Here is a 25016-nt window from a genome sequence, read left to right on the forward strand (position 1 = left end):
CTCCTTGAGGGTAGGGACTGATGTGAATGTACAATGTATATGTAAAGCGCTGCGTAAATTGACGGCGCTATATAAGTACCTGAAATAAATTAAATAAATAAATAAGGTGCATAGTGTTATAAAAAACAAACAGTAAAATATTAATGAATATAAAGGTGCTCTGCAAAGTTCTCTCTATCCGTGAGGTGAGAGTAAGAAGATTTAGAATGGCGATTTCTGAAGGGCACAGTTCAAATGGTGGATAAATATAAAGTGGCTAAGTGTAGCAATAAATAAGCTGGCAAAAGTTCATAGATGTCTTCACAGATGGCATTGCTGAGTGCCAGGGACATGACCTGGAAGCTGGACATCCACAGACTGACACATACAGAGGGGCGGGCGGCTGTCAGTGAACGGACACACTTGTTGTAGAGGGATCAGGAAGTGGAGCGGACACCTCCCCGGATCACACTCCCGGATTATCGCTGACACATCGCTGCTGGCAGACCAGTGCAGAGCAGCACCTGGAGAGAGCATCCTCTGAGCCCTTCCAGCTGGGGGCACAGTCTCACATGGAATTGCCTGCTGGATCCAGAGTGTCCACTTAGAGAGCCACCAATCGTGCAGAACATGTGAGCATTATTGGGAGCAGAGAGGAAATTGCCAGAGCCATGGTGATTGGATGAGTAATATTTGGGCCCCATTCTGATGCTGTACACAGATCTACAACCGAATGTCAATTAGCGATGCTTGTTTCAACATACACTAAGGTGAGAGTTCTGAGAGACTGGTGTCATTAGGAGACCATCTGTGAAGACATCTATGAACTTTTGCCAGCTTATTTATTGCTACACTTAGCCACTTTATATTTATCCACCGTTTGAACTGTGCCCTTCAGAAATCGCCATTCTAAATCTTCTTACTCTTACCTCACGGATAGAGAGCACTTTGCAGAGCACCTTTATATTTATTAATATTTTACTGTTTGTTTTTGTTTTTTATAACACTATGCACCTTATTTTGATGCACTTTATATTTATGCACTTTATACATGTTTCAAGAACCATTATTATGTGTGATTACATTTGATTGCGCAAGATCACTTTTATTTATTATTGCCTATTGGTGTAGTGTGAACACTTTCATATTTTGCTGCTTTCTTTATAGATATTATCACACATTTTTTTCCTTGTATACATTCACTGTATTTACTCATAGTAGCGTGAAGGACACTTTCACTTATATTTGATCACCTCTGCGGTTTTTATTTTTTGTGCTATAAACAAAAAAAGACCGACAATTTTGAAAAAAATATATATATTTTACTGTCTGCTATAAAACATATCCAATAAAAAAATGAAAAAAATCAAATGTCTTCATCAATTTAGGCCTATATGTATTCTGCTACATAATTTTGGTAAAAAAAATTCCAATAAGTGTATATTGATTGGTTTGCGCAAAAGTTATCATGTCTACAAACTATGGGATATTTTTATGGAATTTTTATTTATTTATTTATTTTTACTAGTAATGGCGGAGATCAGCAATTTTTAGCAGGACTGCGACATTGCGGCGTACAAATCGGACACCTAACTGACACTTTTGACACTTTTTTGGGAACCAGTGACATTATTACAGCGAACAGTGCTAAAAATATGCACTGTTACTGTACTAATTACATTGGCAGGGAAGGGGTTAACACCAGGGGCGATCAAAGGGTCAAATGTGTCCCTAGGGGGTGCTTACTAACTGTGTGGGGGATGGACTCGCTGGATGAACACAGAGATCTGAGTTCCTGCTTGGCAGGAACGGAAGATCTCTGTGTCTATCCCTGTCAGAACGGGGATCTGCCTTGTTTACATAGGCAGATCCCTGTTCTGCCTCTCTGTAAAGCGATTGCGGGTGGCCGCCGGACCCGCTGATTGGCTCCCCCTCTGGCCAATCAGAACTGCTGTCTATTGCATGAAATGACGTACAGATACGTTGTATCGCACAATAGAGCCGACCTGCTGTGGTATATGTACTGCAGCCGGTTGGCAAGTGGTTGAAGTATAGGATAGCTCCACTGTCGTTGGAAAATGCAATGCAATATGGCTACTTGGAGGCGTTCTGTACACAGATGTTTCCCAGAAGTCTGCACTATGCTTCTAGTCAGAATTTTGGCATCCCCTGCAACCAAAATTAATTAGTAATTTTTGATGAGATACTCTCAAAGGGGAATTCACGTCTAAGGGAATGCAGACCATGCCAATTTCCTCATTAGAGCCCTGCAGGTGCAGTAACTAATTGATAATTATAAACCCACTCCCATACAGATTCACTCTAAACATGGACAAAGTCAAACAAACAGCTATTCCGTCAGAATAACAAAAGGTAGAAATCTACAACAAAGTTGTTGCAATATACATAGATCACCCATAGGGTGGAGTTACTCTTTAAAGCCAAAACTTCTTTTTTAGTTTGAATTTTGCTTCTGTTTTGTTGAGGAGATTTCCCTTTCAACTCCCTTTCACTTCCTTCCCTGTAGACTCAAAAGGAAGTGGGAGGATATATTTTTAGTGTGAGTGAATACTCCTCTTATACAGTACAGTTGCCATCATCTCTTTCATATCTGGTGACACTGGTTATCAGGAAGGTTAGAGAGTGAATCTCCCTAAAAGGACACAGACAGCAATACAACCCTGACAGTTGTTCTAAACAGTCACCAAAGTTTTTTCTTTACAGTGCCTTGAAAAAGTATTCATACCCCTTGAAATTTTCCACATTTTGTCATGTTACAGCCAAAAATGTAAATGTTCCTAAGATTTTATCCCAATTTATATCTTCTAGCAAGGTTCGTAGTTTAGGGAAGTTGGCTCTTTTGAAATTCAGTGTCTTTGTGTTCCCCTTGTGTTTCCTATTTGTGTGATTTATACTGAAGCCAATTGACCTGTGATCGCTGTTTCCTAAATTGCCCGTATTTCCACATCCATGATCAGGTCTGTAATGTTGGTAATCAGTAGCTCTATTAACGCCTTGTTTCTAGTTGGTGCGTCTACCATCTGACCCTTGAAATTGTCCTGCAAGACATTTAGGAACTGGCGAGCCTTAGACTAATGTGTGGTTCCCTCCGCCCAGTCTATGTCTGGATGATTAAAATCCCCCATTATGATAAAACTTCCCATCCTTGCTGCTAATCCAAATTGTGATAGGAGGTCCATCTCCCCCTCCTACCTCAGGTTAAGGGGCCTATAGCATACTCCCAGTATTATTTTCCCCTTAGCTTCATTGCTAAATGGAGCTCTACCCATAAGGATTCCACCTCCTCCTCCCTAGCTCCCTTATTGATGTCATCATTCACTTGTACATTATTCTTGATATATAGGCATACCCCTCCCCTTCCCTTCACTTCCCCCCCACTCTTACTGGAGGAGTTCTTCCCCTGGCAGCTAGCAGAGTCCCCCAGCTCCAGCACTGCTGGTCGCTTACTGGTTTCACCAATGTCACTCAATGGATCGTACTTATTGGGATGCTCCAGCCCAGGATTGGTCTCCCTGGCACTTCCCCCTATATCCTTCCTGACTGTCACCCATCTACTCGTTTCAAGTGCCTGCACGTCTTTGTCTCCACGCGCCTCTGTGCTGGCCCCTGCCGGCACCTGCCGGGTATGTTCCCGGCTCTCCTTTAGTATGGAGGGTCTTCTCAGTGCTGACAGTTGCTTCCCTAGATTCAGAACCTGGGCAAACAATGTGTTTACATTTTGCACAGCAGTATTTGCCCTCGATCAGATGATCAAGGAACGCATACATGCCGCAAGGTGTACACCGAGTCGTATCTCCACACCCACCGGGCATCATACCTACTAATTTAATGAGGATTGGGGAATATACCCTGTTCAAATTACCTAAAAACTAGCTTCCTGACACTAATACTCAACAATACAATATACACAGGTACTCAACAAGAGAATACACAGGTACTTGCCGCCAACAGGTACTCGCTGCCCATGTGCACTCACAGACCAAGTGCACTCGCAAACCACGTGCACTCACATACCATGTGCACTCGCAGCCTACGTGCACTCGCAGACCACCTGCACTCAAAGTCAGTGTGCACTCGCGGACCATGTGCACTCGCAGCCTACGTGCACTCGCAGACCACGTGCACTCGCAGCCCACATGCACTTGCAGACCACGTGCACCCGCAGACCATGTGCACTCGCAGACCACGTGCACTTGCAGGTACACACAATACTCAGGTACTCCCAATACTCAGCTACACACATTACTCAGCTACTCACAATACTCAGGCACACACAATACTCAGGTACTCCCAATACTCAGGTACACCCAATACTCGGGTACTCCCAATACTCGGGTACTCCCAATATTCGGGTACTCCCAATACTCAGGTACACACAATACTCAGGTACACACAACCACAGGTGCCACCACCATGTTTTTTATGGTGGGGATGGTGTGTTCAGGGTGATATGCAGTGTTAGTTTTCCACCACACATAGTGTTTTGCTTTTAAGCCAAAAAGTTAAATATTGGTCTCATCTGAACAGAGCACCTTCTTCCACATGTTTGCTGTGGCTTCTCACAAACTGCAAATGGGACTTCTTTTTGGCTTTCTTTCAACAATGACTTTCTTCTTGCCACTTTTCCATAAAGGCCAGATTTGTGGAGTGCACGACTAATAGTTGTCATGTGGACAGATTGTCTCACCTGAGCTGTGGATCTCTGCAGTTCCTCCAGAGTTACCATGGGCCTCTTGGCTACTTCTCTGATTAATGCTCTCCTTGCCCGGCCTGTCAGTTTAGGTGGACGGCCATGTCTTGGTAGGTTTGCAGTTGTGCAATACTCTTTCCATTTTCGGATGATGGATTGAACAGTGCTCCGTGAGATGTTCAAAGCTTGGGATATTTTTTTATAAGCTAGCCCTGCTTTAAACTTCTCCACAAATGTATGTGTTCCTTGGCCTTCATGATGCTGTTTGTTCACTAAGGTTCTTTAACAAACCTCTGAGGGCTTCACAGAACAGCTGTAATTATACTGAGATTAATTACATTAAATAAATTACACACAGGTTGACTCTATTTACTAATTAGGTGACTTCTGAAGGCAATTGGTTCCACTAGATTTTAGTTAGGGTTATCAGAGTAAAGGGGGCTGAATACAAATGCACGCCACACTTTTCACATATTTATTTGTAAAACATTTTGAAAACTATTTATCATTTTCCTTCCACTTCACAATTTACTTTGTGTTAGTCTAACACATAAAATCAAAACATTTATGTCTTTGGTTGTAACATGACAAAATGTGGAAAATGTTTAAGGGGTATGAATACTTTTTCAACGCACTGTAGTTTTAGTTTTGCTTCAAAGTGCTTCTTCGGTTATCTTTTGAAAAAAAAAAGTCAGCAGCTACAAATTTTAGGAGGCTCATCTGTCACAGAAGGTTGAATAGGAGGCTGAACTTTCGCTCAAAAGCAGGTACCCACCCCAAAAAAATAAAGTGCCAAATGTGAAAGGGGGAGGTGGAATTTCCCCTTTTTGTAATTTAGAAGAAAAATTGTATTCCTATTTATGAGAATAAAATAAGTAGGTTAACGTTTTAACTTTTGCATTCTTACTTTTTTCTGCAGAGGTTATCAAATGGCTCTATAGACTCTAATGATGAAGCCAGTCAGATGGTTGAACTTCAAGAACTACTTGAGAAGCAGAATTATGAAATGACCCAGATGAAGGACCGATTATCATCCTTGTCAGCACGAGTTGGAGAAGTTGAGCAAGAAGCAGAGTCGGCTCGAAAAGAACTAACAAAAACAGAAGAAATGAATACAAAATATCAGAGAGACATCAGGGAGGTAGTGTTAATTAGTCCTGTCTTGTGTGGCATCACGAGTCATTTATTTATAAACAGAGCTTTTTTTCTCAGAGAATAGGTGCAGGAACTCCGCTCTTCTGAGTCAGCCCTTGTCTCCGCCCCTACCCACCTCTGAGCACCGTTCCTTGGTTCCACCCCCCCAGTAGCACCTATTTTAGAGAATACAGAGCCAAGTATCATTTTGTGACGCTAAGTAATTTGAATGGAATTTGTTAATAATAAGAGAAGTAGTAAAATAGATCCCCAATAGCAACAATAGATTTGCCCAGAAACAATAGATCCCCCAGTAACAATAGACTCCCACCCCCTGCAGCCAGTATCAATAGAATCTCCAGCAGCCAGCAACAGTAGACTCCCTCCCTCAACAGTAGATCTCTTTCAGCAACAATTGACCCCCCAGAAACAATAGATTACCCGCCAGCAACAATTGATCTCCCCAGCAACAATAGAGCGCCACGCAAAAATAGATCCCCTCCAGGAACAATAGATCCCCCAGCAGCCAGCATTAATAGATCCTCCAACACACCCCAGCACTCCTAGCCATACAGTACACATATGCGAACACAGACATTGCATGTGATTCACACCTGCATTGCTGTGCCGATCATATACAATGTCTGTGCAATGCGAACTCGCATTGGATTTGCAGAAAAAAGGTGCAGGTACTTTTTTTTTCCCGCACTGGAGTCAGATCGCAAGGGTGTTCACACCCATGCGATCCGATTCCTGTCTGAATCCACAGTTCACACTGCGGTCTGTGAACCGATCTGGGGGTGTAATTAACTTTGTATTGACACCTACAGGGGTTCGCAGAGGTCAGTGTGAACTGCCTGCGGGGGGAGATGCGATGCGGCAACCCGCACTGGAATCGCGCTAGTTCCCACATCGCAAGAGTTTAAACCCAGGCTAAAACATCTTTTCTCGCTATTCCGTCTCTGAGTTGCATTTGCTTTAACAGTTAAGCACTTTTTTTCGTAACCGAAGATTACTAATATCCACAGTCTTATCTTTTACTAAACATGCCTTATAGGGTCTCGACTTGTAATTGTATCGGTCCACATAGTGCGAGGCTTGTTTAGTATGCTCATATTGAGAAATAAAGCTCTTAGCTGCATGTCCCTTGTCTCACTATAGACTGCAGTGTCTTATTAAAAATTGTTTTTCTCTTGATTGGGGTTCCAGTGTATCATCTGCAGCAGAGGGCATGACAAAGCATTACTGGGTTCAGTAGGTAAATTATAGGGCCTTTTGCATCTTTCTGATTCAAATTAAGACAATGTCTGCTACTGCAACAAATGCCATATCAAAACATGACCTAGCCATGCAATGTGATTGAGAAGTCCAAACTTTATACATACAATGTACTTATTGAATGCTACAGTATTTTCCACAGACAACATATACTTAGAAAAATATATAATATAATATATAATATAGAAAGGGTGCTAATAAAAAAATGAAAAAGCTAACACATTTTTGGCTATAAAATGTTATTCAATCTCAGAGCATAATATGGTTTGCCCTAAAGTGTAATTATTGGGGGAAGAGTGGTGGCAGTGCTTGTCCTATACACAGCAGACTTAACCCTTAATTTGTCATATTTCAGCAATTACATATGAAATATTCTCTGCTCCACAGCCACTTGTGCCATCTTCACTGATGGTGCCAACGTGTTCCTTCTTTTGACCATAGGGTGGCAGTGGAGCAATGAAGCAATCTGTGTACACAGCACTTAAACAACAGGCAGCGTTATGTAAAAAATTGCTATAATGTGCCAATATAATTTTTAGTGAATGTAAAAAAAAACTTAAAATTTGTAAATAATTCACAACAATCAGAATATCCCATGTGTTATGCTATTGTTGACCCTACTATGTGTGTGTGTGTAATCACCTTATCCATTATCCTGCTGTGATTCAGTATTACAACATAGCTCTGTTTATTTCAGGCTATGGCTCAGAAGGAGGATATGGAAGAGCGTATCACAACTCTGGAGAAGAGATATCTCAGTGCACAAAGGGAAGCAACTTCCATTCATGATATGAATGACAAATTAGAAAATGAATTGGCGAACAAAGAAGCTATATTACGCCAGGTTCTGTACTTTTATTGTTATACTTTATTTTATCCAGCTTTACCTGTAATATATAAATGTTGTTCAAGTACATAATTGAGTTCTGGTGTTGAATTGTTACTTTAAACAAGTGGTAGAGTTGTACCGATGCATAGGTCACTTAAAATAGGCCTCTTTTTTCTTGTGGTAGAGTTGTACCATTTTGCATGGGTCACTTAAAATAGGCCTCTATTTTCTTGGCTGACAACAAATAGCGCATTTAGATTTTTAAAATATCACGGAACACAAAAACTTTATATGTACCCTTTTTACGTTATGAAGCGCCTCCTAGTCCTTTCACTTTCCTCTGTAAAGCCAGATTCTGATCTGTTAAAGGTCTTTTTAAACAACATGGATTTATTAATCCTTACAGGGTGGAATAATTCTACCATAAATATATCCCAGTGGTGCTTAAACTGGATTAAACTTAAGTTAAACTCCAGGCAGATATGTAGATCTGTATTCATAATTACATCAATAAATATATTTTTAAATGCAAGTAGTGTAAGTACATGAAATAAAAATATATAAAGGTATTAAACCCCAAACCATAAATATAGCATACAGGTACACACTGAATTCAACTTGAGTGTAAGGTAAATGAAAGACAGGCTTCAGTCTACATTCCCACCCATTGGTTTCACCCCTCTGACAGATTTCACCCACAGCTATGAATAAGCACTGTTAAGTGTGAAACACGTCAGCTCATTTGTCTCAATTTCTGCTGTGGCTTGTATTTTTGATTTTTTATAATAAAGGCTATATTCCGGAGTGCGGCTGTCCAGAACCTCTTCTTGCCTCATTCACCCACATTGGGCTTAATCATAGAGTATAAAGAAATGCCTCAATCTACTTAATCTAAAGGTAGGGGCAGGTACCATCATCCAATAATGGTTTAGTGTTGAGACGAGATACCTGGGGCTGCCCCAAACATGCCCCTGGTAGAATGGAGGAATTTGGACTATCTCGGTACCCAAGGATTAGGCAGAAATTGTAATTAAAATAACATTTTATTCATAGAGAGACATATTTAAAACAATATTACAAAAGACACTATATACAATCAAAATGTTCAATGTGTATTGTTCATACAAGAGGTTTCAGAAAGTTGATGAACCCCGGAGATCATAGGGGGTACCGAAATGTAGATCTTGACACAGTCTTCTACATGTTTCACTTCCTCAGGAGGAGGCAATTATTGTCATCTACAAAATAGGTATAATCTCATAGTTAAATAGTCATAACAAGTACTCTGTAATAGAACAGACATATTAAAAAAAAGAGATTAATAAGAAAAATGAATCATAGAGGTTGGGTTTTAGTTTTTTTTTTCCCCCTCTTGGTGATCTGGCCAGTAACACACCTCCTGTATTAGAGTGCCTACACTCTGTATGAAGGAGCAACAGAGATACCTTTGGACAGAAAGTGGTTAACAGGTTTAAATACACCAACAAATTGACATTAACATTTTAAACAGTTACAGCAAACAGTTTTGTTCATTTTGGAAATAAAGGTTTTACATAAATTAATAAAAGCTTATCATTGGAAACACCCCTGTCAGTGTTACATGCTACATCTGCACGACAATTTACAGGCAGGATTGCTAGGTGAAAATAAAAGAGAAAAAAACTAAAAACAGAAAACTAATGATGCCAACATGTAAAAGAATTGGTGAGCAGCAATATAATAAATATTTGCTTTTGGGTTTACCACTTTAATTGCCTTCAGCCTTTAAATTCTATCAGTCTCTTGAAATCTCCTGTAGAGCTGAGATTGCAAAAAGGAAAAGCAACACAAGAGGCCAAAAAATGTGCTTACCATTCTGCTGCTTCTCCTTCTTTGTCCAGTTACAGTCTTGGGTCAGGGACAAGATCTAGTTGTATTACGTAACTGCAGTGGAGAAAAGTCAGGTATCTTGTCCTGCCAGACAAGGATGTGCAGGCTGTTATGCCCTGTACACACGATAGGATTTTCAGATGGAAAATGTGTGATAGGACCTTGTTTCGGAAATTCCGACCGTGTGTAGGCTCCATCACACATTTTCCATAGGAATTTCCGACACACAAAGTTTGAGAGCTTGCTATAAAATTTTCCGACAACAAAATCCGTTGTCGGAAATTCCGATCGTGTGTACACAAATCCGACACACAAAGTGCCACGCATGCTCAGAATAAATTAAGAGAAAGCTATTGGCTACTGCCCCGTTTATAGTCCCGAAGTACGTGTATTACGTCACCGCGTTCAGAACGATTGGATTTTCCGACAACTTTGTGTGACCGTGTGTATGCAAAACAAGTTTGAGCCAACATCCGTCGGAAAAAATCCATGGATTTTTTTGTCGGAATGTCCGATCAATGTCCGACCGTGTGTACGGGGCATTAGAGTTGTGTAAATCTCATAAATGGGTAATAGAAATACAAATCTTTTGATCTTTTGACAGGCAAAACATCTCTCATGCATGCATTTCATTTGTGTGTTTAAGTGTTTGCCCGGAGTCCAGCCTAGGTCACTGCATGAATTTGATGTTTCATGTAAATGGGTGTTTTGGATTAGGCAGGTAAAAGAAGCTTGTAAATGCAATATGCAGACCAGAGCCAATTTAATAGTCACACTGAGTGATGCCATGCTGCTTTTGGAAGCAAACTCAGGAAAACTTGAATCATTACAGGAGACAAAAATGGTAATATAAAGTGTAAAAGAATTGCATCATTATCCATCATTATTAAAATAGTTGGGGATCAGCATGTTAAAGTTTTTATAACCTCAGTAGTTAAACGGAGGCTGAATCTAAGGAACCTTTCCGGCCATGATTGCCCAGCTACAGTTAATTCCCTATGTCAAAGGACCACAGTTCCGTTTGGGGATAAAAGCAGCCAGTTGGGATGCATTTAGAGAACACACCAATTAACCACACTCCCCCCTTCTCAGCAATTTGGCAACCCCTTTTGCTTTTGTTGATCACATAATCATAGCTCCCAACTGTCCCTGATTTGGAACGATGTCCCTCTGTCCCTCATTCCTCCTCATTTGTCCTTCATTTTGGACTTATCTTTAGAGTTTGCTATAAAAATGCACTTTTTATGTATCAAAAAGTGTTTTCCAGCCCTAAACCTTTCATTTGATTTCTAAATTGCTGCATTTGTAAATTCCAAAAGCCAATATAAAGGAATAGTAGTGGTAAAAAAAGCACTTGTGGGTTTAACCAGTCTTTTTTGTTTGTACAATTCTTCTTTAAGGGGGCATGCAAGAGGTGTGTCCTATGCCTGTATACTTTTGCTGATAGGTGTCCTTCTTTCCCATCTCAAAAAGTTGGGAGGTATGCATAATAATAACCCAAAGTAAAAACTCAGTCCTTAATGGCTACTGATTGCATTCAAATAAACAGACAAGAAATAGCACATCACAGACTTTTGAGATGAACAAGATAGTTACCACTGCTCTAGGTGACCGGGTTCAAGCTTCCCGTCCTCCGCTGTGTGGATGATTGTGAGAGCCCCAGGTGCCGGCAATTGCTATTCCAATGGTATGTGTGTGATGGAAAAATCTGGACAGCCGCACTCTGGATTGGAAAAGTGAAAAATAAAATCCTCTTTATTGAAAAAGTAATAACATGATTAAAATCCGTACATGGCTTTGTTGGGATAATGCAGCATAACCGCTAACGCGTTTCACGCTCCTGGGAGCGTGAAACGCGTTAGCGGTTATGCTGCATTATCCCAACAAAGCCATGTACGGATTTTAATCATGTTATTACTTTTTCAATAAAGAGGATTTTATTTTTCACTTTTCCAATCCGGAGTGCGGCTGTCCAGATTTTTCCATCACACACATCACAGACTTCATTAAAAAGGAACTAAAGTCCACCCCCCCTCCAGCAATACAACCTCTGCAAGCTCCCTCACCAGCACTGACGTCTTGTGCTGAATGCACAGCTCAGTGTGCACCACGCTAAAGAAGTTAGAGAACCGGAAGGTAAGAAGATTTTATAACAGGAGAGACAAAGAATTAAGGGTAAAAAGAAACTGAGAAGAGAGACAAAAGGAGACAACATAAGGCATAAGAAAAAAAAAAGAAAGAGACACCAGGGGGAAGCAAAGAATTGGATGTTATGCCCGGAAAACCCATTAGGGTTTATTTACTAAAAGCAAATAGGCTGTGCACTTTGCAAGGGAAGTTTTACTTTACAAGGGTATTTTGCCCATAGCTTTGTGAATGAGGTGAAATTTCACTTTGCAAAGAAGCCAATCATGTGCAGGGAAAATAAAATAAACAGTATCTTTTGCACATGATTGGATGGTGAAAGTCAGCAGAGCTTCACCTTATTTGCTAAGCTCTGGAGAAAATTCCCTTGCAAAGTGAACAGTCCATTTGCTTTTAGTAAATTAACCCCATTGTCTCAAGGTTGTTTTGGTTTTAAAGTGACAGTATCACAGTTCTTCAGTCAGACTGCTGTGAGCTAATGCTCAGTCCACGGTGTCCCATAATTTTTAAAACTAGAATTGCTTTTTTATTATCTAATTTATTAACTAAGATACATGTAACTGACTTTAGCCCCGAAATATGTGTAGTTTTAAGGTAATTGATATTGCTGATGTTTCATTGTAGCATGTTCTGGTTAAATAGTCAGTAATATTACAGTCCATATTTTTGGTCTAATTATTTCTTAATTATAGCAGATTACTTTTGTTGTGCCAGTAGACAGGAAACATTGTCCCAGGTGTGCTGAAACATCAATAACGTTCAAAGTTACTGATCTAGCATCTAGCTTATTAGTGTTTTGTTTTCTTCTGAAAGCCTTTTTATCTTTTCTATCTTTACAGTGCACTTTTAATGCTTTAAAAATACAATAACATGAAACGATTGTAGCTGCAGTGAAGCTGTTAATTATCATATTAATATTTAGATTATAGTTGAAACAATATGGTTTGAATTTGTACAGTTCATGATTTGGGTCACTTTTTATCGGGACAATATGCACATCTTTCGAAATCAGATGCTTCTAGTATATAGGTAAACACAGAAATCATAACCAAAACTTGGATTGACAATTCCAGCATATGGCAGAAGTTCTCCTGAATGCGATATATCATTGGCTGCTGTGAACTCATTAAGTTTTAAAGGAAACTTGTGCGGAGAGAAACAGGAAGACTGCTATTGCTGACGACATGCAAAAAATGTCAGTTGCTTGGCTGTCATACTGGTCCTGTGCCTTTGATTTATTTAAATGTTGACCCAGTACAAACATACAAGACAGGAAGGATAAAGTTTAAATCTTGATCTGCATACCTAATTCTGGTCTGTGCCTCAATGTGTCAGCCAAGCAATTGCTTTGTATGCCATTGTGTAAAATGACACTTGCAGATAGTTTGCAAGTGTCAATAAAGTATATATTTTTTTTATTTGTTTTTTTGTTGAACTAGATGGACTTGTGTCTTTTTTCCACCTGGCTAACGATGTAACTATGTAAAGTGTTAATTAAATTTTACAGAAAAAGTGTAAATGTGAACTAGCAGCACACAACCTCTCACCCCAACCCAGTTTCCTTTGTAATTACCTCTGTGGATGCTGAGCTGCCAGGGCCCACACAGCTGGTCCAGCGGTCCAGGGATTTGAACTCCTCACTCTTCTTCCTGTTCTCAGAGAAAGATCAGAGTGATGCTCTGTAATGGCGCTGACCAATTAGAATCACATAATGGCGCTGACCACTTAGAATCATATTGGTCCATCCAGGAGGCGCTGCACAGAGAAGAGGAAGAAAAACTTGGATTTCAAATCCCCAGACCGCTAGCCTGTCAGTGTGGGCACTGACAGCTCAGTATCTCTGGAGGTAAGTACAGCGGGGACAGGAAGGGGGGAGGGGATGTACAGTGTTAGTTCACCTTTACAATTCTTCTGTAAGGGTGAAATAACAGTTTCTTGCCCCAGGGGACATGTATCAATGAAATTTTTTTTTTTTTTTAAACGGGCCGTTTTTTCGGGAGCAGTGATTTTTTAATGCTTAAAGTGAAACAATAAAAATTAAATATTCCTTTAAATATCGTGCCTGGGGGATGTCTATAGTATGCCTGTAAAGTGGCGCATTTTTCCCGTGTTTAGAACAGTACCACAGCAAAATGACATTTCTAAAGGAAAAATTGAAAACTGATCGCGGCTGTAATGAATTGTCGGGTCTCGGCAATATAGATAAAAATCATTGAAAAAAAGAGCATGAAATCCCCCCCAGTCCATTACCAGACCCAAAAGGGGGGGACGAGAGAGTGCCCCCCCTGAACCGTACCAGGCCACATGCCCTCAACATGGGGAGGGTGCTTTGGGGTAGCCCCCCAAAGTACCTTGTCCCCATGTTGATGGGGACAAGGGCCTCATCCCCACAACCCTTGCCCTGTGGTTGTGGGGGTATGCGGGCGGGGGGCTTATCGGAATCTGAAAGCCCCCTTTAACAAGGGGACCCCCAGATCCCAACCTCTCCCCCTGTGTGAATTGGTAATGGGGTACGATGTACCCCTACCATTTCACAAAAAAAGTGTCAAAATGGTAAAAAAAACAATTTTGACAATTCCTTTATTAATAAGGTCTTCTTCTTTCCCCGCTTCTTCCTCCAGTTTTCTTCATCTTCCTTTAGTTTCTTCTTCCCCGCTTCATCCTCCAGACGATCCACCTCAATGAAAGGATCCCGCCATGGGACGCTTCTGTGACAGTTCTCATATAACTGAGGGCAAGCACAGAAGCGTCACACAGCGGAAGCCTCCCATTGAGGCGGATCGTCCAGAGGACGAAGAGGGGAAGAAGAAGCTGGAGGAAGATAGAGAAGACCAGAGGAAGAAGCAGAGGAAGTTGGAGGAAGAAGCAGGGGAAGAAGAAGATAGAGGAAGAAGCAGGGGGAAAGAAGAAGACATTATTATTAAAGGAATTGTCAAAAACCGGCTATTGTCTTTTTTACCATTTTGACACTTTTTTTGTGAAATGGTAGGGGTACATCGTACCCCATTACCAATTCACACAGGGGGGGAGGTCGGGATCTGGGGGTCCCTTATTAAAGGGGGCTTCCAGATTCCGACAAGCCCCCCACCCACATACCCCCACAACCACCGGGCAAGGGTTGTGGGTATGAGGCCCTTGTCCCCATCAACATGGGGACAAGGTGCTTTGGGGGGCTACCCCAAAGCACCCTCCCCATTTTGAGGGCATGTGGCCTGGTACAGTTCAGGAGGGGGGTGCTCTCTCGTTCCCCCCTTTTTTCCTGCAGCCTGCCATGGATTTTGAGGGTGACCCCTATGCCTTTTTTTTTTAATTTTGGCGCAGGGTTCCCCTTAATTTCCATACTAGACCCAAAGGGCCTGGTATGGATTTTAGGGGGACCCCCACGCAATTTTTTGTTTTTTAATTTTGGTTCGGGGTTCCCCTTAATATTCATACCAGACCCAAAAGGCCTGGTAATGGACTGGGGGGATCCCATGCTCTTTTTTTCAATGATTTTTATCTATATTGCCAAGACCCGACAATTCATTACAGCCGCAATTAGTTTTAAATGATAATTTTGCTGTGGTACAGGAAGTCCCAGAGTTACGAACACAATAGGGACTGTAGGTTTGTTCGTAAGTCGAAGTTGTTTGTAAGTCGCAACACTGCATTTGTAAGTATAACTTCCGGTCAGAACACTGCATTTGTAAGTGTAACGTCCGCCTGTGCATGCATGTGGGATGTTCCAGGCGCTTGTTATGTTATCTGGGGCTCTTCTGGCCATGCAGTACATGGAGAACTGCAGTATGGGATGTGTCCGGAGGTATCCAGGACCAATGTGGAAGACCAGCGTGGAACACAAGTGGCCTGCATTTCAGGCCGTTCGTAAGTAGGAGTCATTCGTAACTCGGGTGTTTGTAAATCGAGGACTTCCTGTACTGTTCTAAACACGGGAAAAATGTGCCACTTTACAGGCATACTATAGACACCCCCCAGGCACGATATTTAAAGGAATATTTCATTTTTATTGTTTCACTTTAAGTATTAAAAAAATCACTGCTCCCGAAAAAACGGCCGTTCTTGAAAACATTTTTTGCATTGATACATGTCCCCTGGGGCAGGGGACATGTTTTTTTTTTATATATGTTTTTTTTAGCAGAGACCCTAGAGAATACAATGGCGGTCATTGCAACTTTTTATCTCGCACGGTATTTGCGCAACAATTTTTCAAACGCATTTTAAAAAAAAAAAAAGCAGTTTCATGCTTTAAAAAAAAAAAAAACAGTAAAGTTAGCACAATTTTTTTGCATAATATGAAAGCTGAAATTGCGCCGAATAAATAGAAACCTAACATGTCACGCTTCAAAATTGCACACGCTCGTGGAATGGCGCCAAACTTCGATACTTAAAAATCCCCATAGGCGATTCTTTAAAAATTTTTACTGCTTACATGTTTTGAGTTACAGAGGAGGTCTAGGGCTAGAATTATTGCTCTCGCTCTAACGTTCACGGTGACACCTCAAATGTGTGGTTTCAACACCATTTTCATATGTGGGCAGAACTTACGTATGTGTTCACTTCTGCGTGCGAGTACATGAGGACAGGGGCGCTTTAAAAAAAAATTTTTCTATTGTTAATTTTTCATAAAAAATTTTAATTTGACACTTTCAAAAAAAAAAAAATTGATCACTTTTATTCCTATTACAAGGAATGTAAACATCCCTTTTAATAGGAATATGGCATGATCGGACCTCTTTACAGTGAGATATGGGGTCAATAAGACCCCACATCTCACCTCTAGGCTGGAAGGCAAAAATTTAAAAAAATTAAAAAAAAACGATCATGGCTTCCCAGCCAAGGCGGCGCCATCTGGTCCACCGGAAACCTCTATGGTGGACATCCGGTGCCAGCAGATCTGTTCTCCAACTCACTGATCGCAGAGGTGAGTCGGTAGAAGCACCAAAGGGACGTCCCCTCTCGTCGCCCGTAAGAACGATCAAGCGGCTGGCCCTCCGCTATGATCATTCTTATGCTGTAGGGAATCGCTGGCTGAAAACGGCAATATCTGAATGATGCCTCTAGCTGCAGGCATCATTCCGGTATACCCCACAAACCCAGGACGTGTTAGGACACCCCACGGTCGGCAAGTGGTTAAATTACATTACATTATTTTAGTGTCATTTTAAATGGGACGAATTATAGAATACAAAATAAAAATGTTATTTACAGTATAATATCCTCTAAAATAAAGTTAAAGTGATTGTAAAGTCTTGTTTTTTTTTCAATAAAAATAACAAACATGTTATTCTTACCCAGATCCTCCTCTTCTCAAGTCCCTCTTCTGAGCTCCTGGCCTCTCTCTCCCGTGGAGTGCCCCCACAGCAAGCAGCTTGCTATGGGGCACCTGAGTCGAGTCACAGCTCCCTCTGTCCATTCAGACACAGAGCTGTAGCCCGGCCCCACCCCCTCTCTCTCCTGATTGGCTGACTGGCTTTGATTGGCAGCAGGAGCCAATGGCGCTGCTGCTAAGTCTCAGCAAATCAGGAGGGAGAGTCTCAGACGGCTGAGAATCTTGTGGACATCGCTGGACACAGATGGGGCTCAGGTAAGTATTAGGGGGTGCTGGGGAGGCTGTTGCAAACAAAAGGCTTTTTGTCTAGGAAGCAAGGGGAATAAGGGTGGCAAAGACCCATGTAAGGATGTAAAAAAAGGTGGCAAAAGCACTCAAATGGGGGAAAATGGGAGGTTCTGGAAATGAAAGGGGGAAATGGGAGGCAAGGGCTCTGTGATGGAAGGAGAAATACATGCAGAGGCTCTGACAAAAAGGGTAAATGTGGAGGCAGATGCTCTGGGTTAGAAGGAAGGTGTAAAAAGGGAGTCTGAGGCTGTGGGATGGAAAGGATAATAGGACGGAAGGGATGGGGGTGGGGGGTTAAAAGGCTCTGTGACAGTAGGAGAAAAAGGGGAGGTAGAGGCTCTAACAAAGAAAGTTAGAGTAGGAGAAAAAGAGGAAACAGGAAGGCAGAGGGTCTGGGACAGAAGGGAAAAAGGAAAGACAGAAGCCCTGAGACAAAAGGGAAAAAGTCGAGGCAGAGATTTTGGGTTAGCAGGGAAAAAAGGAAGGTAGAAAATCTGAAGACAGACGAAGCAAAGAGGAAGGTATAGGCTTTGGGGTACACAGTGTTCAATACATTATGCTACACAACCATGTGATAAATGTAAAAAAATAATAACAACCATAAAATAGTAATTGATTATGACCGTTTTTCTTCTTTTTGTTGGATGAATAGATGGAAGAGAAAAACAGACAGCTGCAGGAGCGCTTGGAATTGGCTGAACAAAAACTACAGCAAACAATGAGGAAAGCTGAGACTCTGCCCGAGGTGGAAGCGGAGCTGGCACAAAGGATAGCAGCCCTTACAAAGGTAATGAACAGGTGAAACATTTCTTTATAAGGATGCACCTTAAGGATGCATCATTCTACCATGCCATAGCAGCAAATCATGTAGGTGTTTTAGTTAAAAGGGGTTTAGCTTATTTAACCTAATAAAAAATACTATAAAGATGGTTTATGGTTGTGATATGTTACATTCAGCTTTGTTAGATGTCTTGCTTGGTTTTATGCTTACTTTGCACATTAGATGTTTTCATCATTTTGTTAATTTTATATTTTATGATTTATGCATGTGTGCCTTGAAGAATTTTATATATTCAGCAAGCATTGCTCAGTTTCCTACATGATCTTACAGCAGTAAGGTACCCCCTTTTCACATTAAAATGCTTGATCAACAGTTTTAATAAAAAGTAAGACGTCTTGGATTGTTGGTGTAACTATTGATCTCTCGCCTAGGCAACCTTATAAATGAAAATGAGATACCATCCTGCTACAAATAAACATTCATCTAGTTTGACAGCTGATTACTATTAGTGCTGAATTTTATCTCTTTTTTAATTTAACCTGTTTTTATTTACTGGCAATTTAGAGTTAGTATTGTTCTTTTCAAGAGCAAATAACATATAATGACATGGACCTTTTTTATTTTGATATTTTATAAGTATACCAAACATAATATCGTATTTTAGATATTTTCAAGAATGAAAAATCAGAAATCAATATTTGTATTAAAATATTCTTAAAAAAACAGAATGTTTAGTATAAACAATGGGCCCGCTATTAAATTGGGACCAAAGCATATGATGGGTGTTTTAGTACTTTAACTAAATGCTGTTACTTTTGACATCATCATTATCAACAAAAGGTAAGTATCATTAAAGTGAATCTCTAAGAAAATGAATTTGTTCATATGGTACACAATAAGAAGTAAAAAAATGATCTCAACAGAGTTTTATTTTTAATGTTTAATTATTTAAAAAAAATATAAAAACAAATAAAATTAGCAAGTTAGAATTAGCTTGTAAGGTAGTTTTGTGACTTTATAAGGTCTATGTATAAAACATTTATAGTGCAGGTGTCTTAATCATGCACACAGACACCATGAATGTTTGCCATATTGTTTTTGCTTGAGGTAAACCCAAAGAGAAAATCTCCTCCAATGCAAAGAAAAAAAACATACAAAACACCAATAATAGGGATAAGAAAGATAATCAAAGATTTGCAACCCATCACAACAGATGAAATGCTTAAAGTAAATTCCAAAACCCTTGGCTTTCAGACAACCACCGAACCTCAGACATAATGTAATCAGAAGGAAGCTTCCTTCTTATTAAAAAGTCACAAATAAAGGAACCAAGCCCTGTAACAAAAAACACTGCAAACTGTGCAGCCAAATGAATTCATTAAAAGGTGTCACACACACAAAAGGGAACTTCAATATTACATGATCATACAGCTGTAGCTCTAGTAATGTTATGTACATCATCCAATGCAAAACAAAATACAACCAAGGATCCTATGTTGGTGAAACAGGACAGAAATTACAAAGAAGAATGAATTTACATAGACACACCATTAAGGAACAAAAATAAGATGATTTTTGCACACCTGTGGGACCTAATTTTTCACAACCAAACCACACCTTGGAAGACATGAATGTTTTAGTTCTTAAGGAAAACTTCAAACCAACTCAGGAAAGGAAACTTTTTGAACTAAGAATAATACATCTTATTGAAATAAAGGATAATGGGCTAAATGTGGACCTCAGTTTTCTAAATCACTAACAGTTTCACGACCACTCTCACCTCTGTGACCCCTTTTCCCTCCCAGTCCATAGCCCTCTGCCTGCCTTAGCTCACTAAGGGCACTTTCACACTGAGATGGTGGGGGCCGTAGCGATAAAGCGCCGATAGTTTTTGCGACGCTTTACTGCTGTTTGAGCTGCGCTTTGCCGCAGCTAGCGGTGCGTGTTTAACCCCCTCATGAAGGGGTTAAAAAGGGGTTAAAAGCGCTCTGCATAGTGAGGCAGTTTTCAGGCACTTTACAGGCGCTGTTTTTAGCTCTAAAGTGCCTGAAAAATGCCTCAGTGTGAAAGTAGCCTAACTATCCAAGTTTACTATTGTTGTGTATGTTTATTTGTGTTTTTTTTTTTTCCCTCAGAGATTTTGTTAACATTCTGCTAAAAATGTGTGTATAAGTACTGCTTGAACCTTGAAGAACGGTGTACATCCTGAAAGCTTGTCGTGAAAACTTGGATGTGCAAATAAAAAATGTATCATGGGCAGTACTCAATTGTCCATATTGTTTTTATATAATGTCTTATAATCATCAGTTCCATCTAGTGGCCATAATGCAATATTCTTCCTGAAATACCTCAATAAAAGAAAAAAAAAAAGAATTATGGCCACTAGTTGGAACTGACAATCATAGAAGATAATTATATTACAAAAAATACAGAAAAAATTAATGGTGCCCTTTTGAATAGTTAGGACATCCACACAGCAAATGTTTTATACATAGACCTTTAGAGTTGTATATGGTGAGAACTATATTATTCAGGTAAACTAATGCCTCGTACACACAATCGCACATTCCGACAACAAAATCCATGTTTTTTTTCTGACAGATGTTGGCTCAAACTTGTCTTGCATACACACGGTCACACAAAGTTGGTCGGAAATTCCAAACGTCAAGAACGCGGTGACGTACAACACGTACGATGAGCCGAGAACAATTAAGTTCAATAGCCAGTGCAGCTCTTCTGCTTGATTCTGAGCATGCGTGGAGCTTTGTGCATCGGAATTGTGTACACACGATCGGAATTTACGCGAACGGATTTTGTCGTCAGAGAATTTGAGAACCAGATCTCAAATTTTGTGCGACGGAAATTCCGATGGAAAAAGTCTGATGGAGCCTATACACAGTCGGAATTTCTGACAAAAGGCTCCCATCGAACATTTTCCATCGGAAAATCCGACCGTGTGCACGAGGCAACTGTCATGTGACAGTTTAAGACAGTATAGATTTTTTTTTTTTTTTTTAATTCATGCTGTCCTTGATAAGTAAACTACAGTATCTCTTTCTGATAGTACATGAATTGTGATGCTGATGGCCTTGAGTTAGTGACCTTCTGCATGGTTACAAATCCTTTAGTGGTAATTAGAAGATAATTGTTTGTTGGGGGTTCATTTTAACGCAGGTTTTTTTAAGATGATTGTTTTTAGCAAAGGGGCAAGTGGGTAGGCAGAGTAGGAATTTATCACAACAAGCAAATGTGGATTTGTTGCTTTCTCTGTGTTTTATTCAGTGGTCTGTACACAAGACTTGGATAGAAATGTCCCATTGATAAAAATCTGAGTCTGTGTTTTTATCAAAGGAACATCTTAGAAATTACCTATAATATAAAACAGGGCCATTGATTAAAGTGTATACAGAGGCTAAACTTATTTTTTTTTTAGTTTTGGATAAGTGGGGAATAGTTAGCCAGCAATGCAAACCTAGCAAAGATTTTCACTGATGATATTCACCTCTCTATGGCCTCTAATATACAAACAGGGTAATTGAAAGTATATATAAAGGCAAAACTTTTTTTTTTAGTTTATGGATAGAGTGAGGAAGAGTTAGACAGCAATGGAAACTTAGTAAAGGATATTCACCCCTCTAGTTGTGTTGGTATCCATTATCACAGAAAATTAGGAGAAATCCAAAATTTTAGATTTGTCTGCATAGAAGAGGTGAGGGTTAGTTATGCAGTGGGGACAACTGTTCCACTAGTGTTACAGTAATAATTTACAGGGGTTTGTATTATTTGAAGGTTCCCTTTAATTTCCTGTTGTGTCTTCAGGACAGGAAGTGAAAAGAATTCCGAGCGAACATGTGCATAAAAAACACTGTGAACCCAATTGGGGCTTTTAACCCTTCCCTACTCTTTAGAAATGTATAACAGTTTTGGTTACACATGCACTTTAAAAACAGAGAAGGTAAAATGGTGAATATGTAATAATGTATTCATTTTACACTATAATACAGGGATATGCAATTAGCGGACCTCCAGCTGTTGCAGAACTACAAGTCCCATGTGGCATTGCAAGACTCTGACAGCCATAAGCATGATACCCAGAGGCAAATGCATGATGGGACTTGTAGTTTTGCAACAGCTGGAGGTCTGCTAATTGCATATCTCTGCTATAATACATGGTTTCTCAACCAGGGTTCTATGGAACCCTAGGGTTCCTCCAGAGGTTCCTTGAGCAGTGCGCAATTTTTGCCTCTCAGATAAGTTCCCACTGACGTCATTGATCTTTTTAGTTATCTGTAAGCGGATAAGCGGTGCTATATAAATACCTGCAATAATAATAATAAAAATAATAATACATGCAAAGAAAAACCCTAGTCTGCAGTCATATTTTTCAGTGTGCTATTTTCACACACTTTTACAACTTTCACCGAGATAATGAAGGTCTGTCAAGCACTAGCATTTAGACCATCACCAACATTTTTTTTCATTCTAGTATATTTTTTACTAAAACCAGTCAGATACAGCAACAGACCATTCACAAGTGAACACTGTAATAAACATTGGGGGTTATTTACGAAAGGCAACTCCACTTTGCACTACAATTGCACTTGGAAGTGCAGTCGCTGTAAATCCAAGGGGGACATGCAAAGAAAATAAAAAACAACATTTTATCTTGCACATGATTGGATGATAAAATCAGCAGAGCTTCCCCTCATTTCAGATCTACCCCACAGATTTACAGCGACTTCACTTCCAAGTGCACTTGTAGTGCAAAGTGGATTTGCCTTTTGTAAATAACCCCCATTGCCCCTTAACCATTCATTTAAAAAATGTGTGTTGTTAGGTTGAAATATTTGAAATTTCAACTATACATTATTATTCCCTGTGTGATATAAAGATTATAGCCATTTTATCCAAGATCAGATATTTTGTATCGTTAGAAATATACCTACTTACTGTTAACAGTTACAGAGCATAGCTTCTTAAATATTATTGATGTCTTCTCTAAAAGATACATACAAGCCACATGCTCTTCCTTGCAGCTAGGTACAATCAATACTTCTACTAAAACATATCCCATAAACCTATCACAGCTCACTCTGTAAATTTATGTAAGACATTTCTGAAGTGTCGGCCTAGTCTTTTACTGGAATGCACACTATATATCTGTCAAGAGCTGTACTGCAATCAGTAAATTTCCCTAATAGACTTACTTTGATAAAACACATGAATACATATTATTCTATTTACTTTGTTTCTTGTGCTACTTTCATCTATTGCTTCAACTGCTGTAGACAAAGAATGTGTTCTTTTCAGTTTTTTTAATTAAATAATTTCACTTAGTACCGAACTTTATGTCCGTGCAAAGCAAGTTGTCTTCACCACAGTGGGTTTTATTACATGGCAAGAGTAGTGTTATATAGCATCATGAAGCAGCCAACCACAGCTGCTTTCAAGCATGGAGAAGCTAAGGGGATTGGCTGTAATGTATTGGACCATGCTATTTTTAATTTTTTTTGCATGGTTAGTGAAGAAAACCTCTTGACAATATAGGGCAAGCCATTGCTGACTGATCCTATTAAAAATGTAATTTCAATTCTTTTGACACTGACCCAGAACAGCTCTGCCACTAACACAGAAATTTGCACACTAAATATTCTTGCTTTGATACGTTCAAGATCTTTGCTAGTCCATTAGATAAGCACTAACTCCCTGATGAAGGGAAATTATTTAGCTGCCTTTTTTCCTTTTGGTCCCTCATGGAATCAAATAAATATTTTTGGACTCTAAGAAGCATTTGTTTGGCACTCCCTCTGGCTCAATTATTTATAAATTATTTTACTTGGGTGATATCTGCCCCTTGGGAGAGGCCCTTTCTTTGGAATGCTACTGAACCTAAGCCATTGGACTGAGCCAAGGACTTCTATTTGTATCATTTTGAGGTGCATGCCCAGTGACTTCCTCCCACCTCTCCTTCAATATTTGCCTTGGTACAGGTTTCCTACAATAAGCTACAGCATCCTCTAAGAGAGGAGGTGGAATCCTTATGGGTAGAGCTACAAAGGGAGGAAACTAAGGGGAAAGTAATACTGGGGGTATGCTATAGGCCCCCTAACCAGAGGGAGGAGGCGGACCTCCTATCACAATTTGGATTCACGGCAAGAAAGGGAAGTGTTATTATAATGGGTTATTTTAATTATCCAGACATAGACTGGGTTGATGGAACCGTGCATTCATTTAGGGCTTGCCAGTTCCTAAATGTCTTGCAGGACAATTTCATGGGTCAGATGGTAAATACACCAACTAGAAACAAAGCGTTACTAGACCTACCGCTTACCAACAGTACAAACCTGATCACGGATGTGGAAATACGGGGCAATTTAGGAAACAGCAATCACGGGTCAATTAGTTTTAGTATAAATCACACAAATAGGAAACATAAGGGTAATACAAAGACACTGAATTTCAAAAGAGCCAACTTCCCTAAACTATGATCCTTGCTAGAAGATAATAATTGGGATAAAATCTTGGGAACAAAGAACACAGAGGAAAAATGGGTATGCTTTAAGAGCATAGTAAATAAGAGCATTAGCCAGTGCATCCCAATAGGAAATACATTTAAAAGAGCTAATAAAAGTCCTGGGTGGTTTAACTCCACGTAAAAATGCATATAAAAGCA

At 40.0% G+C, this 25016-nt stretch overlaps 1 protein-coding gene across 18 annotated transcripts in view; it reads left to right on the forward strand.

The window, feature by feature from the left end:
• PPFIA2 (PTPRF interacting protein alpha 2) overlaps nucleotides 1–25016 on the forward strand; it is a 544100-nt gene that overhangs the window by 353349 nt on the left and 165735 nt on the right. For 9 of the 18 annotated variants that reach the window (XM_073620222.1, XM_073620225.1, XM_073620227.1 and 6 more), the window contains 3 exons: nucleotides 5610–5834; nucleotides 7800–7946; nucleotides 18215–18349. In XM_073620222.1, the coding sequence (XP_073476323.1) occupies nucleotides 5610–5834; nucleotides 7800–7946; nucleotides 18215–18349 (507 nt within the window). The remainder of the gene's footprint in view (nucleotides 1–5609; nucleotides 5835–7799; nucleotides 7947–18214; nucleotides 18350–25016) is intronic. The other 9 variants (XM_073620223.1, XM_073620232.1, XM_073620239.1 and 6 more) reach the window with 1 other exon arrangement.

The sequence above is a fragment of the Aquarana catesbeiana genome, linkage group LG03 (assembly GCF_042186555.1).
Source record: "Aquarana catesbeiana isolate 2022-GZ linkage group LG03, ASM4218655v1, whole genome shotgun sequence".
Classification (NCBI taxonomy): domain Eukaryota; kingdom Metazoa; phylum Chordata; class Amphibia; order Anura; family Ranidae; genus Aquarana; species Aquarana catesbeiana.